The 18,872-nt window shown below is 34.3% G+C and overlaps 1 protein-coding gene across 1 annotated transcript in view; it reads right to left on the bottom strand.

The window, feature by feature from the left end:
• The window catches only part of LOC114944456 (GAS2-like protein pickled eggs), a 74,005-nt gene extending 55,348 nt beyond the window's left edge, over positions 1-18,657 (bottom strand). The window contains 2 exon segments of the mRNA XM_085486685.1: positions 4,588-4,777; positions 18,259-18,657. Coding sequence (XP_085342811.1) covers positions 4,588-4,758 — 171 coding nt within the window. The 5' untranslated portion in view covers positions 4,759-4,777; positions 18,259-18,657.
• Positions 18,658-18,872: the final 215 nt, after the last annotated feature.

The following is an 18,872-nucleotide window of genomic DNA, read 5'->3' as shown; positions in this document are numbered from 1 at the left end:
GTACGAAAAAAAAAAAAAACATTTTTATTTATACGAAAAAAAGTTTTATTATCCTAAATTATGGGCAGTCCTAATGACTACTATCCACTTTTTTACGATACGGTATTGCTGTCCAAATGAGTCTTAAACTGTCTCTCTTAAATAGGCTTTAAGGTCTGCACGGGGCAACATAAATTCTAATTCCGAATGAGAGAGGAGAAAAAACAGAGATAGCGACAATTGCGGTTAATTAATAGCGCGCTCCGCGAATTCGCCTGGAATTCCGCGACGTAATCCGGAATCCGCGATATAAGACAGAGAGAACACACGATCTTCTATTCATGTAAATATATCTATGGGATTACCATCGAAATGACGTCGATCGGCGCGAAGCGGCATCGACTCGGCGTCCTTGCGAGGAGAAAATCGCGAGGTCCTTTCTCGAGGGGACGCATTTGCGCCGCAAATAACATGTACTTTTCAAAAATAGCACGGACAATTATACGTATTAGTGTTTAACAATATCAAATCTCAAAATTACCTCTCGCATAAAATAAATAAAGGCTTAAAGGATTTTAGATTTTAAATAAACATCAAACGCGATGATTGAGTTGTTTTTACTGGATGACTGGAACATAATTGAAGAGTTAATAGTTTTGGATCGATATTACACACACGGTGGCACCATACCCGAAGATAGTGCCGACTTCTATATAAGGCCTACCATCGAGGCGCCTGGTATTTGTCATTTCCGACAGGAAAGGCCGCGTGCTGTCGCTCTCGGCTTCTTTCGGAATATCGCGATCGTGATTAATATGGAGTGCCTGTCAACCTTTAACCACATGACAAGTGCTATTCTCCAATTTGTTTAAAAAAATGCCTTTCGCGAAGCTGCTTTAATATCGATCCTTCCTATCACGTCATTTACAGTTTAATCAATTTAATAGATTTATTTTTGATTAAGTGCGATAGACATATTTTATTTGATTGCAAAATTGAATTATTATTACTACGAATTAATTACTGCTACAAAAATAAGTGAATATAAATAACTGATGATAAATGCACATTTTTGACTAAAAATTTTGACAATTCTCGTGGGAACTAAATACTCAAATTTTAATAATTTCTAAGTATAAATCCGAAAGAAAAGCGAATTTTTAGCGTCTATAAATTAATATTCGCGAAGAATAATATTAGATGTAAAAATTATTATTAAAAGATTATTCAAAGAAAATGCATAGAAAACTTGAAATAGGCTTAAATATTTCTCGATTCCATCGCTGCATTTCATTTACGTTAGGCTAAGATGCATATGGCATGCAGACGCCTTCCTCATCGTATATAAGTAGAGTACGAAAAAAACACAGTCTGTAAAAATGTCGCAAACGATAGAAAAGAGAAAGAAATGCAGAAAAGTGCTCCCAGAAGTGGCAGTATCGAGAGCACTGTGGTTCCTTATCGTTTCTTGTCGCGTACCTTATTATGCTCGCCGCTTGGCCACTCGTCACGGCTCGTAAAGTCGATATATGCAAAAGCACTGCTACCTCGCCCTCCCTCTGTTTCTGCTTACTGATACAACCCAATCTACCCCCTGCCACAGGTAAGAAATTCCAGCACCTCACTTCGAGATCTGCCGTAATCCTTAAACCGGATCCAGACTGAAGTATACTACACTTTGCTTTAAAATTCGAACGTATCTAATGCTGAATGTGGAGGCTCGTATACGTATATCACCCTCTTCTCGATCTAACTTATTTACAATGTTTCAATCAGACTTAAAGTGCACAGTACATCAATATTTAATACAATCTATTTTTTATTTAATCTCTGCTCTTTTTGTTTTTTTTTTTATTTCTCTTAATTCAAATTAAGGAAAATTTTTAAATTCTGCATTCATTGTAAAAATGCATCTATAACAATCTTATATTTTTTCAGCGACAATAAACCTATCACAAGATTTAAAGCTATTAATTAATTCGAAAAGAGTACCTTAAATATATTTTATTAATTTTATCGAATGCGAATAGATGATATGACTACACAGAGAGAATTTTCTCTTAGAATTTACTCTGAAAGTCATGGTAATCGTGGGACAATAAAAAAATATTAATATGTACATAGTATAAATTGTATTATGTACATATTAATATCTTTTATTGTTTCACGATTACCATGACTTTCAGGGTAAATTCTAAGAGAAAATTCTCTCCGTGCCTCCTTATTTCGCGGAATATATTTAATGCGAAAGATACGATTTTTCGCTTTTAAAATTTGTCGCGTGACAAATAAATCTAATTGCCGATCGCGCGTAATCAGTAGTATTGATACGTTTATAAGGGTTCGTGCAGCGACATGATACCGTCTTACCACGGTCTGAATCCGGCTTTAAGGCGCATATACTCGGTGACTTTCTCCGAGTTGGCGCATACGGGAACGCACGCACGAGCTGCCGCGGTTTTATCGTCCTCTCCTGCCTACTCTAAATATCTCTTTGGCTACTCCGGTATGAATTTATAACGATGACGTGCCGCTAATAACGAGCGCAGTCTGGCATTTATACGAGCGTCGCGCCGTGCCGATCGGACACTTCATCGCGAATCCGGTGGGCATTATGAGCGCGCGCGACGAGGCCCGATGGCGATGAATGGAGCTCGTTTCGATGCCCGACTCGAGCAACCGAGCGGTGGATCGTCGTCGTAGATCAGTGAAAGTCGGGCTTGATCCGGACAGTTCCACGATCGGCCCTGGATCGCGATCGATCGCGCAGTATCGTTCCGGGAAAGATATTACATCCGGCGTCACGCGTAGGAAAAAATACATAATAAATTACCATTTTTAAATCCACAATATCTGGATATTATGGAAGATCGTTATTGTGTTATTGAACGATATATTTTAATTAACGAATCAATAATAATATATTCCACCGATTTTCACGAGTCCTTTTGCCTTCTTGTTTCTTCGCAGTAATAAGATTCGCAGTAATGATATTCATAATCGCGGTGTTCTATCGCCATATATGCCGCGGTACTTATCTCGGTTGCTCGTAGGTATAGTTGCCTATAAAGTACGCGAACCTTACGCTTGTTATTTCCACGCAACTGTGGCCTGGCATGAAAGCGTCACGATTGTCGACCGCATTAATCGAGTAATTAAAGCATTATTCATTGTGTCTCGCATTTTTTTAAACGCCCTAATTTACCGTGCTCTTAATGATTTGTTAAAATTGCTTTAATAATGTCCGAGTTAATAAGCTGACACACGTGTATATGTATGCATACGTCGACATTCGATTGGTCACGTTACGAATGACTACTCTATTCGTCGCTGCAGTCGAGTGGGTCGTGTGGGAGATACAAATTGTATGCAAGTTCTTTTTTTTTTTTCGTTTCAACATCGTGTCCATAAGAGCCAGCAATTTTAACATACAAGTTTTATGCAGTCGCTTGTCGATAAAAAAAAAAAAAATAAAAAACAAATATGCACGCTGTCACAAACATATAATTTCAATTTCGCAAATCATCTGCATTAGTCATACATGCAGAAACAATATTAAATACGTCGAAAAAGAAAAAAATGTATAATGTTTTGCGAGTTAAACATATGAGATTCACTATCAAATTATCATCAAAAAATACTGATAATAAATTTATCTAAAAATAATTTAACGTTTAACTTTTTTAATAATTAATTGAAAATTGATATTAAATTTCTTATAAGAGATCGCAAAATTAAACATAAAAAAGTTATTATGAATTTATGTGATTCGAATTTTTTCACAGACGCATTTAAGAGAATAATTGGCGATGCGGCATATTTTACTAAAAATGTAGAATGAAAAGGCTCTTTAACACACTACTCTTCACTCTTCCCACTCTGCATTAAGCTCAATCGTAATTCACGCCACGCAGGACGAAGAGCTTCCGCTCTTTGCCACGCAGGACGTCACACACATCCTTTTTCCTCTTCTTTACAATGCACACGTGCAACTTGGATGCGTTTTTAGCACGTGTCGCGTGCACGTTTGTGAATGGGGAAAAAATTTCAACAGGAAATCGAAGCACTTGTCTAGCATCATCGGAACTATATTTTCACATTTTTTACTTGCATATTTCGTGCCTGTACTATTAACGTTAATAATGTGTTCCTTATTTGAGTTTTAAAATGTAATATTTTTTTAATATAAAATATAAGAATTTAATATATGTATATAAAAATATTTGATAATAGAGAAAAAACTTGCAACTTATATATTCATTTTGAAAATAACGACTTGCCGTAAAATGTTCGAAAAAAAAAAATAATCTGCGCATATTCTAAAAGAGTTACACTACTGTTGCGCGCGTGTGATCATACTTTCACGATACCGTGCATAGACGGGGATGTTTACGGAGCGGCGAGAAAATAAACGCGGAAAGAGCCGGAGAACGTGACAATCGTGTTCTAGGATTGAGGCCAATGGGTATCTCGATCGCGGGGGAATTTTTCGACGATGATAGTCGCGCGATAAGGATCGCCTCGTTATGACTGTACGAGCGCTTAGCCGCACGGATAATCGTGCTTCCGCGATAGTTATAGCTCAGGCAAATCATTCGTGACACTTACTTTGCATAGAGCGACGCCAGTGTCCAGCCTGTCCATAAAATTGTCGAGATTGATCCTAAGTTCCGGATACAGAGCGTTCAGCCATTCAGCCAGGTCCTCCTTCATCGCTATCAGGTATTCCTCCGAGGACTTGAACGGCCTGTACGACCTGCCTTCCAGTAGCACCGACATGATTTTAACGGTATGAAAGCTGAAAGCAGAAAGATAGTGCATCCTATTTAAAATTTCATATAACTTATATATTAAATATTTATGTATTAAAAAAATTAGTTCTTGCTTTATCTTTACTGTTGGCTCTCTTCGCTGAGTTCACTTTTATTTCTAAATGTTGATTTAAATCAATAAAATTTTGAACATTTTTTCAAATTCTATATTATTAATTTTATTTTGTCTACTCTTTTAAATTTAATTTTAATTTAATATTACATAATAAATAAATAAATTATTTCTCATTATGTTAACACACTGTTTTGCTGTTAATTACACAAGTATATTTAAATTTTCTGTAAATTTATACTTTCGATTTACCGAGGTTTCCGCATCTTATATAATATTTTGTTACTTCTGCTTGCCTAGAGCATTCAGAAAGAACTAACGTAACTGAAGAAACTTCCTACTGTAACAAGGGAGAAAACTTCTCCCACCCTTTGAAAGTCCCGAAGGACCAGGGTTACTTTTAGCTACAAAGTGGGGAGCTTAGCCCAACTTCGTACAATTCGTAGAATTCTTCAATTTTCAGAATCTTTGACATTTTATCCACTCTTTCTTTTTCTAAATTTTTGACCAATCTCATCGAATATTTTTTTTATATGTATCTATTATTTTCGTTATTTATTGTCTTTCAATTTTTTTCTTTTTCGTGCCTCTTTATTCAATGCTTGATTATACATATTATTTCATATATAGCTTATTCCATATGGAATGCAGAAAATGTATAATACACAGTACAGTTAAGGAAGACAAATTATGTTGCGTCCTAGTTTGCGATAGATACGTGTTCAATTAAATTCTTATGATTCTTTGTAAACCTCGAAACAAATCTCGAAAAAAACTATGATCAACGTTATTTATCGTCCCGATGAAAGCCACATTCGTTATGCCCGGGAACTGCAATGTGCCGCTAACGGAATCTCGATTCGTTTTCTCACGCGATATTTCCACGTCTAGATACCGTTGCGTATGCAAATCCGCGGGCATTATTTCGCGATACAAGAGGCAGATTATAAATATCCGATGAATAAAAAAACGCGAAACCAGACAATGGCCACTCCGGGTGTCGTTGTTGACAATGGTCAACCCTGCGATATTTTCCCCATGGTTCATCATGCAGCACCCTATGTGTATATATGTATACATATACGTGTCTGTTTCGATTACATTCTGCCACAATATTCGGATCGCGAAATTTCAATTTATTTTTTTTTCTATTTCTTTTTCTCTAATAAATAACAAGTTTGTTATATTACTTTCATTTTTCGACGTAAACATTTTTTATTGTTACACCTAATGTGTTTTGCGTGTGTGTGTTTACTGAAAAAAAAAATGACTAAATTAATACATATTTAGTTTAATACTGCCAAATAAATCATTTATTTGAAACAAATAAATTTTTATTTGTTTTGAAAAGGCTTTTCTTATATCAAATAAATATTATTAGTTTCAAATAAATGATTCATTTGGAAGTATTGAACTAAATACTTATTCGAATTAAATAAATTTTTTTTCAGTGTATTATATTTTAGAAAAATTTTACTTACAAAGTCTTCTATATATCATCACTGTCGACAATTTCGTTTCAGAAAACTAAGCTGTCCATTTATATTGTTATTGTTTATTTGTTTTATAATCTTCAACTTTCTTTCAATTTTTCATCTCTTACTTTCTCTTTTTCAATAGATTTATTTCATTTTTAAACACAAGGTATTTTACTTGTCGTCCATTGAGTCGCTTAAATCTTATTTTGTTTCGGGCGGTGACGTACATAAATCTCCATCAATAGTATTGTATACAACTCATCGAGTAGTGCACAGGTTAATAGTATCGAGAACTCGCCAAGTCGCAATGTCGGAAGTGAAATCATTGTAAGACATTACTCCAATGAAACCGACGTTGAATAAGATCGTGTCGCAGAATGACGTTTCAACGCGCTCGACTTTCATTGAATGAAAATCTCAGTCCAACGCGACAATGCAAAATATTTAATATTTCGTACTACACACGTTGAATTGATAAATAAAAATCAAAATTAGTTCACATAAATTTACTAGTCTTTCATCGTCGGAATTAAAAGAAAATTTACGACAATTAAAAATAATCTGTATTACGTAAAAATATTCCACAACATATAATATTATTTAAAGACAATGTACAAACACATGTTTTTCTTTCAACAATTTCGAGATCGCGTTGTGCGATGTGCAAAATAAATTAATATTCCCTCGCACTCTCTAAATATTTTAATTTCTAACAGCCTGCATGTGTTGGCCAAACAAATGATCGTGGGAAATGATCTGCACACATGCGCCGCCGGGGTATAATATCTAACAGTGATAAAACGCTCCATTCATAGGACCCCATGAAGCTTCATTTCGGTGTGGTCTGAGCCCCTCTAATTCAACGAGCCTTTGTCAAGGGTTGACCAAAACTAGTTTGAAAATTACGGTTTAGTAATATACGCAAACGCATGACGAAATTCAATTTAACAAATAATTTTAATTAAAAAAAATTTTATCTCGAGATTTATTTCAAAAGAACATAACAGTGGCTTTTCGTTAAAATAACTATCGGCTTCAACTGTTCGAAAAGCTATAAAACATTTGTGAATTGAAAAAAGATTTGAGACGACTCTTTTTAAATGATCGGACTATCGGCTTCTATACAGTCATGAAAATCATGGAATAATATGATATTGGAATAATTTAAATAAGAGTTTCTCTGATCACAATGAAAAATATTAACATCTACCACAATAAGATATAAAATATATTCGATTAATTTGACTATGTATACATAGTAAATTTCACTATATGTAGTAAATTTTACTATGATTTTCAAGATACATAAATTCTAACGTCATCCCTGTAAGTCAAATCTTCGCGGACACACAATTTCTCATTCTTTTCAATTTCTTTTCCGATTAATTTATTACGAATACATGTAAATAAAGACACATATCTTTTACCCATTCGCCTATTATAAATCCGAGATTTCACTGGTGCGTTTTGTCACGCAAGTTCGACACATGGTCGAGATGCATTCTCGACATGTGTCGTCCAGAACGCTTTCGTAACGATAAAGCGAAACCGCGGGAGATCTCCTATTTTAGCCTGACTTAAAATTTCTATTTCATAATTCTTGACGCAAACCTTCGGGAGTGACTAACAAGCCAGTTTTACTTCGATACTCTGACCGAACGCACGCTCTTCCACCCTTGTACGGTTCATGAATAAATACACAGAGAAAAAGGAATAAAAATCGAACGAAAAAGGAATTGATGCATAAAGAAAACACGGAAATGGACCGAGAATGGCGTGAGATGAAAGATTCGTGCGCCGATAGCGACGATCATGGATTATGATTTACAAAAGGCCGCGAAATGTCATTCTATCGCGTTTTCCGGATGCGTGCACTGTTTGAAAATGCTAAAGTTTAAATCGATAACGAATGAGTAGAACGATTCGCGGAAACGGCTCATTTGGAGCAAACAGCTTAACTGTAGCGCTCAATCGATTCTCCTTCGACGAACGCGTGGAATAATCCACGATATGCGATTATCTCGTATTTGGATTTGGAATGCTATATGCTCCGGATATAGACTTGATAAAATATATTACGTTGCAGCCATATTTAGTTTGGCAATTTTCATTAAACTCAAATGATCAAGACACACACAGTTCTTTGTGTGACTTCAGAAGTTGAGAGATATAAATATTAAATAAAATATTATGTTATCTAAAGAAAAAATAAAAATTTTCTCGGTATATACACAGTGAGTTAAAAACGAGGGTGCATCAGGCTGTCAGCGGCTGGTGGTTAATTTACGGGTTAACTTACAACCTTTATCGCCACCCGCGAAGCCGAAGGTCGCTAAATCACAGCGGGGTTGCGAGCTTGTAAAACGTCGTTACACTCCGTCGGAGTTGAGTTTTATAAATGTCAGCGCAGCGCGAAGGAATCTATTAGAGATTCGCGCAAATGCACCGTGAAATTTAATCCTTAAACGCGCGCTATCCTTTTCGTAGTCGTATAGTGAGTTTGAAAATTGATAGCGTCTACCTTTATTTAACGTAAAGTGAATTTAACGGGATTTTATGAATTTCTTCTTTCGCGTGATTCTGTCATTAATAAATAGAGAAACGCGTTTCCGCTTTGACACCGAATGAAGTAACACGGATGCCGATTACCGACGTTAATATTATCAACGTAATAATATTTCATAATTCATGACGCAGCTAGCTTTGTAATTATGTCATATATATTATATATTACTAACTATATTATTTTAATGTGCTTTTTAGATATGAAATTTTATTATGACGAATATGAAATTCTGTAAAATCTTGTTATGATTTTTATTTTAAAATTGAATTTTATTGAAAATGAAAAATATGAACAATTTATTATTTTAAAATTGAATTTTATTAAAAATAAAAAAATATTAAAAAGGTTGTAGAATATTAATAGAGAAATTATATAATACATTTTCGCATTATATTACAAAAAATATTAAGATAGAAATTCTAGAAATATACATACATTGAAAAATTTGTTAACTTTGCTAGACCTTTCAACTAAATATTATTTTATTAATTGAACATATAAAAATATTTAAATTAAACAATATGATCAAAAGGCTCGTTAAATTAAAAAAAAAAACAATATAAATAACGGCTAATACGAGCTGCAAAAATTAGGATGGTAAAAATTATCAGTCTTTCTGTATCTTATATACAATTTAATACGGAACGTTTCGGCACATACTTGTGCTTCTTCAGCCACTGAATAATCACTCCTTACATCAAATTATCATTATACAATATTTGTGATCGTTACACGATCAGATATGTTAATAATTTATTTAACTGAGAATCATCACTCTAAAAATTAGTTATATTAATATTCAGAGAATAGAAAAGTTCTCTGAATATAAGTGGTTCACATGTTAACCGAACCAAAAACGCTTAATAACTCATTTATCGCAGTTATCAAGCGTTTTTGGTTCGGTTAACATGTGAACCACTTATATTCAGAGAGCTTTTTTATTCTCTGAATATTAATATAACTAATTTTTAGAGTGATGATTCTCAGTTAAATAAATTATTAACATATCTGATTGTGTAACGATCACAAATACTGTATAATGATAATTTGATGTAAGAAGTAAGATTATTCAGTGGCTAAAGAAGCACAAGGATGTGCCGAAATGTTCCGTATTAAATTGTATATAAGATACAGAAAGACTATTAATTTTTACCATCCTAACTTTTGCAGCTCGTATTAGCCGTTATTTATAGTGTTTATTTTTGTATTTAAATTAAATATAATATATTAATATTTAGTTGAAAGGTTTAATCAAGTTAACAAATTTGTTTTCAGCGTATAGTAAAAATAATATTTCTCAGATTAATATCACAGAACACTCGACTGTAAATTTCCGCAAAAGTATAATAGCATTTCCGACATACGCAGCTTTTCGTGACACTGCGTACGAATGCCATGATGATGCACCGTTATGTCACGTGTAGCACACCTTTAAAGTACGCTCACGTAGATAAACTTACGAATGCACTTTCATAGGGAATGAAGCGTGCGCGCGATATCCATAGGGCAACTGACTCTTAATATTCCGTCCCTTTCGTGTCGCTCGATGGAATAATAAAGAGCCGACAAGACTCGTGGAACCCTTTCCCAGCGATATCAGCGCGGACAATAAAGTCGTGTATTCGGAGGAAAATACATAAGCGCGGTATATCGTGCAGGGATTTTTAAAAAACCCGCAGTCTTGTTACTCACGACAAGTCACACGACGTGAATTCAATCTTTCGAAACATCTTTCGTGCGCTGATATCGTAACGACGCAGTAACAGAGATACGGTAGGACGGATGAACGGGATTAAGAAGAAGCGTTGAACCGGATTAAATAAAAAAAAGGAAAGAAAAAATATGTAATGTCCTTACGAGAGAGAGAGAGAGAGCCGCATGTTCGGCAACGTACTTTATTATCTTTATGAGTCGTCCTAACTTATAGGGCACGCACACATGCGTGCACAATTCTGATCCCCACGACTTACTTAACTAACTCTCCCGATCGCCAGGAAGCAGTTACTCTTATGTCCTATTACTATAATTTCTCTGGGGCGCGCGCGAGTTTACTTTAATCCGATTCGTCCTCCCCTTACAATCAGTCTCTCTCATTCATCGTCGGTTACGATAAATGTTATGCATGTCATCGTCAGCATGCAGTTATGTAAACAGGAATAATATACATATATATGTAATATAATATTCACGTATAAATGCTGATATTTGATCTGCATATTTTTATATTGCGCAAAATATAATAACACATATATTTATATATATTTATGCCAAGATTTTAAGCAAAGTTCTTTAAGAATAATTATGAACACAATTTCCACGCAGTGTTCTCTTCTTTTTACATTATACTTTATGTCCTCGTAATCTTATCATATTTTTTTTTTTATAATTTCGTGATTTATAAATACACCGATATACGTGAGTGTTGCTCGGTCGCAATTTAATCGCGCACGTTAAAATAATGTTACGTTATGCGCGATCAATGCGACGACAACATTCTTGCGTTGGACCAAAGATAGCACCGATATATTATTAAAGGAAAACAAGATCGCGATAAATTGAAAGTCTCGCTGCGTCGTAATTATGGCGATGGTCGATGTGATAATTTCGCGAAAGGTAAATATAGAAAACGAATCCGCTCGGGATGTATAATGCTCGTTTCATACAAGCGCAATGAGGCGCGCCACGCAATTAACGGTCATTTGCTCTTTTACAGCCCATTAAATATCAACTATGTCTTTTTTTTTCATCGCGAGAGTCGTCCCACGACAGGATTCCGCATAATTATTCACGGCTCGATAAGAAGCATCACAATTTCATTTTCGATAAATGTATCTAATAGCAGAAGTATCTGTAATAATAAAGTGCAAAAAAGTGCTCTATAAGCAATAAAAAAAATGCAAAACTTGCATGCACCTCATTATGAATATGAGAAAAACATATTCTTCTACAAAGATCAATTAAAAAATGCAGTTTCTCTATTCGAGAAATCTGTTAATTTTGACAGAGTCGAGACAAATTTATTTTTAGTCATTAAATATAAATATATCGAGTATTTTATACATATGTTTTTTCTATAAAAAAAATTATAACTTATCCGTTTTTGAATTGTATAAGGTATGCAGAAGAGTATTTTCGCAATAACGTGCAACGACTTTCGCGCGAGTAATAACTCGTCATATAAAATATCTTCTTTTTAGAACATTTATCGTAACATAACTATAACAGTCTGCTTTTATCGCATCGTAACTGCAAACATTCTACAATTATTCAAGTACTATTTCAATATACCGAGAAAAGAAATTTTCAGCAGAAATGAAGAGAAGGCATAATGATCATCGCGAAGTACAAGAGAGATTAAGATTCAAGATATCATCGTCGTTGAGATATCAAGAACCTACTCACGCGTATATATAAGAAAGAGAATGTCTCTTTGTCAAGAAAGCTCGTTTTAAAAATCCTTATTAATATACATATATATATAACAAAGTTTAAAAATATAAACATAATTCCACAAAACACATCGGTACTTAATGGCATCTATATTTTCAAAATAAACACAATTTATATATAACCAACTAATATGCTCGACGTCATTTATATATTTCCATGTAAAGTATTTTTAAGACAAACATATTTAGATTTTCGTAGTGACAGATTTTTCATATAATTTTTTAAGACTTCAAAGACCCATTTTAGAAAATAATTTATAAATCATTTTAATTATACATGCAGAGAGAATTTTCATTTAGAATTTACCGTGAAAATCATGGTAATCGTGCGACAATATTGGAAGAACTTTCTAAGAGTTTCTCTAATTAAAATATTTACAATAAAAATATTAATATGTATATAGTAAAATTTACTATGTATATATTATTGTCCCACGATTGCCACAATTTTCAGAGTAAATTCTCTAAGAGAAAATTAACATATTAATTATAATGATTCATAACTCATTTTCTAAAATAAAATTCATAGAGAATTCGTCGAGCAAAATAATTGAGCAATTCCAGTACCTTGAAAGAGATGGATATGAATTGCAGCTTTTCGCATTCAGCACACAATATGACAATTATCCCGATGGACCCTACATAAACGGGAAACCGGATGCGTAAGCCGGCGCCTGTTCTCTCTCGCGCGCGCACACATCGAGTTGTTACGAGATGCATAATTGCGCTCGCACGCAGATAGCCAGACCGATAAACGATCCGAAGCCCAGAACGTCGACATGTCGTAATGCCTAACGATTTCATTCATTTCGCGCGCAACGGAATGAACCTGTTCCTGACGACAACGACGACGAACCCGATCGGTCCGACTACGCCCGCGCGAATGCAAATCCGTGTCGCGCATGGTCGCGCATGGACCACGGTGCGTTCGCCAGCGAGAAACGCGATATCTCGATTCTACTGCGCGCTCCGATAATGTCCGGAACACGCCGACTCCGAAGTCGTTTATCATTACGCGCCGGCCCGTAAAGTTCTCTTCGAACGCGCCGAGATTGATCACCTACCGCCTCGGCCGGACTTATTGCCTTCTTCTCTCTCTTCGTACGTCTTTTCCAGTTTCTTTCTCTACTCCTTTCGCGGAGGCGAATTTCCATAACCGTGCGTAGCTCGCACGCGAGCTCCGTCCACTTGAAGTCGAGTAAGCAAATAAAAAAAAATTGGTAAAGAAATGTCAATTCTATATCGATGAAATAAGACCGGCGAATGAGAGAAACTTTGAACATTTAGTTTCGAAAACAGCGTAAAACCGTTCGCTCCTGACATTATAATTTCTCCTCCTGGGGGCAATTCGTGTACGTATATATGCCTAACAAAACTAGCGGCACGATTTAATTCCCCTTCGCAAAAATTACATGCTTGCTGATTGCTCTAAGGATCATGCTGTCATCGGAATATCAGAACGTATGTATATACGTATATACGTATACGCGTTGAAATCCAACTTAATCCGATGCGCGAGAGAACGTACGTCTCTCTCGAAGAACGCATCTCGACAGCACATATAGCTCGCGATACGTGCAACTGATTTTCCGGCGATGCGATGACAGCCGTTCATTAATCGCGACGTTTGCAATGTTGCAATCGTTGGCTGGTCGGCGTCGAGAGCGAACGAGAGACCGTGATTTAACGAGAGAAATGTTTCGACTGTATTATCGCCGTGTTAACGATATTAAACCTTTAACAAATCGCATAAGGGCCTCGCGTGTTCCTTCGCGAGATAAATCTCTTTCTCTCTTCCTCTCTTTTTCTCTCTTTATTTCCAGCACTGATTTGTTGCATTTAACATGACAACCATCGGACATTATCGCGAATTTACGATTCGTGTATCCTCGTGCATATATGTATGCATTGACGAGATAAAGCCGGTTCGCGAGTCCCCTGTTTGTTAATCATTTTCTAAATATGTCAGTCGGTTGTTCAATTATTTTTATGTAGTACTTAATTTTGTCGTTTTTATGTAGTTATATTAATTAATCGTGTGCATTGTATGTTTTATTTATTTTGCGATATTTTTATTTTTAATTAAAAATTAATTTAATTATTCTATTAAGCAAAAAGAAAATGAAGAAAATTATTTTTGTAATTCTTCGTTATATATATATAGTAATATATAACAAGAGGTATACTATATAATGAAATTATTATTCTTTGCTGAATTTATTTGGGTTTATGCAAAATAAAGCGTAATAAAAGATTGCTGACAAAATATTTATTCGCAAACTCCTTTTTCGCGAGCTTCGCATCTTTCGATCGAGAAATACTTTGCATTAGCGGGTGAGTGATAAGTTGCATATCCAGTCACTGCATAAAGTGCATTTGCTGCGCTGAGGCAAGGAGCGAGCGCGCGGTTGTTTGCTGCCCCTCTTGGAAGAAAATCTTATGAATGAGCGGGTTCCCCATTCACTTTTAACCGGAGAGCAGCCGTAACGAGCAGCACGCTATTCCGAAGCGCCTCGATGCTCGCGCAGCACGCAGCAAATCTTCCCGTAAACGCGTCTGTTGCCGCAATAGAATTCGAGCAATAGAATGGTAATAGTAATGCAAATATTGTTTGTCGATCGTATGATTTTAATCCTGTGCAATGTGCTAGCGCAATAAAGTCATTTATAATATATTTTCATAAAATAATAATGCCACGAGAATAATTCATGCACAGAGAGAATTTTCTCTTAGAATTTACCCTGAAAATCACGGTAATCATGGGACAATATGGTCTTGGAAGAATTTTATAAGAATTTCTCTGATTAATATTTACCACAATACAAAAATTAATATCTACCACAATAAGATATAAAATATTATTACTATACGTACATAGTAAAATTTGTACATATTAATATTTTTATTGTGGTAAATTAATATTTTTATTGTGGAGTTTAATTAATTTTTTTATTGTGGAGAAACTCTTATAAAATTCTTCCAATATATTGTTGCACGATTACTATGATTTTCAAGGTAAATTTTAAGAGAAAATTCTCTCTATGTACATTTATTAAAAATATCGATCATTGTAAAAATATTATAATAGTAAAAATGTAGAATATTTTGTTTACAAACATAACACATTAAATAAAATTATTTCTACGACTTTTTTTTAGTTATTGTTGAAAGAGATGTTTTTTGCAAAAAAAACAGTATTACTCTTCATTACAATTGCTTGCAAATGCACTATGCAAATTATTTCTTACGCACACAAACATAAGTCCCATAAAAATGTTCTTAAGATTAAACAACATACAAAGTGCAATATTTCGTGTATGCAAGATCAAAGGAAAGTTCAATGTCATTCAAGAGAATAGTCGCGGTACGGCGAGCAACGTCATGTCCGTCATTTATTATACATCATGCCTACGTTTATTACTTATTATCGAGAGAGCGAGAGAGAAAGAGAAAGAGAAAGAAACATCTTGTTGCGCGGTATGCAATTCACGGGACTGACTATCTCACGCGACAAAACGCTTTGTCTCCATCCACTTATCTCGATCATCTTCGCTCTAAGGGTATAGTCGCGCCTCCAGCGAGTAATTGCATCGGCAATTCGATCGTCGCAAAATTATCGCGCCATTACGTGCGCGCGAATCATCATCCGTGGGCGAATATACTTGTCAATCGCGAACTAATCCGCGTATTGCCGGTCTAAATTAAAGATCCATCAAGTTTTTCATTTTCATTTTCCGCTTTTTCCTCTTTCATATATTTTTTAATACAAAAATAATTAATATATAAAAGTATATATAAAAATGTTTATACACTGAAAAAAATTCATGTACTTTTACATGGAAATTACTAGTTCAGAACTGGAAAAGTTACTTGCTTATCACTGTAATTTTTTTTCCATTTGTTTTAAAGTGAAAATACATATTAATACATATTAATGTAAAAATGCATGTAAAATATAGGTAAAATTACTATTTTTATACAAAAATCATATGTAATTTTAAATTTACTATTTTTACTTTACTTTATTAGAATTGTATTTTATAAGTATTTATCTATTTTATTTATAACATTATTTTATAGCATTTATACATTACTAACATTTCTTATGTGTAATTACATGTTCAGTGAAATATTTTTAATCTTGAAAATATTTAAAAATATATTTCATATGAAATTGCACATAATCTGTAATCTTCTATATAAGTATTAATATTGCATGATTATGGGTCGGAAAGAAACCTAGTTTAATCATGTAATTTTACATAAATATTTTTTTCAGTGTATATAAGATATAAACATTTTTTTATGTAATTGATATATAGTATTGATTTTCTTATTAATTTTTGTGCAAAATATACCAGTCAAATTTTGAGAAACGATCATGTTAACAGATTATTCGATTTCTAGACTTTTTTTTCGTAATACACAACGTGTGAGATTATTTAACGCAAAGAAAGTCACGCGATCTGTAATTTAATTGCATTAATGACTTCTAATTTAGTTATCATGATGCAATTTCCTTACAATTGTTAGAACAATGTAGCTTTCTATGCAAAAGTAATTTCAATGAGAAATTAAATATAAACGGAATACGAAAACTGTATACTGTGTGGGAATAGTATGAAATAAATATTGATTAATTACTGTTAATTATAACACACGTATCACATTTTGCGAATAATTAGTTATACATCGTAAAAACACTCATAATTAATGTAATTAAATGATTATGAAGCAGAACTTCCTTATGATCGAACAATGAAACTTTCTCTAAAAAGACTATTCTAACGGGTGATTAGGTAGCCAGAATAGGAAGATATAATGGCACAAAATTATATAAAATAATCCTTTAATTAATTATTATCCATTACGGTTCTATAACGAGATTAACGTACTGCACTCTTCATATAGTATCATAATGCATAATAATTTAAATATAATGTCCTGATATAAATACACATGAGCATTAATATTAATATACTTAATTTTATAATTTAATAAACAATAGCTTTTTTTTCAGAAAATTTACATTTATTTGATGTTTATTTCTTTAAAGATAATTTTGTTTGATTATCGTCTCGATTCCTATTTCAAATTAAAGTCTAACAGTATAATATTACGTGCCATGATTCCTTATCAATGTCACTGGATAAGCGAACTTACCAATGACGCATATATGCTATGCAACAGATGTAATGCAGTTATTCGCATTTCTTTACATTAATGATAGATTGAATGCTCCAATTCTCATTTAAATGATATAACTCTTATTATAGAGGATGCGTCATAAAAAAGTTGTACAAAATTGTATATTGTAACAAGAAATTCCACAGTTATCAAGTGATATTTATAATTGTAATCTTTCTACAGAGATAATTTTATTCAAAGAAACATGACAATGTAGGAATTCGAAAATGTCAAAATTTATATATTATATTTTTAAAACTATAAATCTACTTAAATACTTAAAGATTTTTAAATTAAGATTTATCAAAGATTTTTTAAAAATTGTTATTCAAGAAAATAAAAATTATTTCTTATTTTTTAATTTAAAAATTGAAAAATGTCATAATAATTTTCTTATATTGTAAATATTTGATAACATCTTTTACAATCCTGTTATCTATCTTAAAACGATCTTTCATTGTGCGTAAACAAAACAGTTCGAAAAGTACGCCAATCACAAATACACCTGTTAATATGAATACAATTCAATCGTTCGCCTTCAGAGATATCAATCAAAATGACGTATCCCGATGATTCTTTTGGCCCCCGGAACAAATCAATCGTTTTACTTACATCTCCGATCGAGGTTCGCAAATAAGCGTCGTAAAAACACGGCCATAACTTATAACTCACTCCTCACTTCAAGCACATACGTATAATAAGAACTTGTACTTACATTTGCCTCGCGAATCCAAGGAGATCCTTCTTCCGGACACCTCACCACAGTCGCGGAAAATCCCGCGAGGATCCCGATCTCGTTTCACGACAGCGCAGCGAATCTTTCACTCATCGAGCGGAAAATCGAATGTTCGGAGCCGGTTAGATTTCCCGGCGACATACGCGAACATAGGCGCGTTCGCGCCGCGAAACTGTCCCGCCTTTGAGCGACTTTGTCAAATCTGTGGATTCTCGTCCTTATTATCTGCGGCTCGAAAGCGTTGTCGAAAGAATCGTCGTTTCTCGTTGCTCGTCGTCAAACGGTTGAAAGCGCAATGCCGTACGATACGTCTCGCGGGGTATTGCGCGCGCACCCCATGCTCACGCTGCCGCGTCTCAATCATAGACTGAGGCGCCTAGAGACAGGCCGCCCGTATAAATGCGCGGCAAGCGAGGGAAGGGATCGAATTGATTCGCGCCGACGCCGCGAGTGGTCACTAGAGGACATACCGGGCATGCGACTGTAAACAAATGTATACTGTCAGATATTTCATTGCTCCGTATATGTTTATCAACTGAAAACGTTCTCTTCCCACAACGCGAGATCTTTCATTTCTATTGCACCTGTCTTAT

Source organism: Nylanderia fulva, unplaced genomic scaffold, assembly GCF_048542155.1.
Source record: "Nylanderia fulva isolate GAGA-0341 unplaced genomic scaffold, ASM4854215v1 Scaffold47, whole genome shotgun sequence".
NCBI classification, from domain to species: domain Eukaryota; kingdom Metazoa; phylum Arthropoda; class Insecta; order Hymenoptera; family Formicidae; genus Nylanderia; species Nylanderia fulva.
This window is presented reverse-complemented; position numbering and strand designations above follow the sequence as displayed.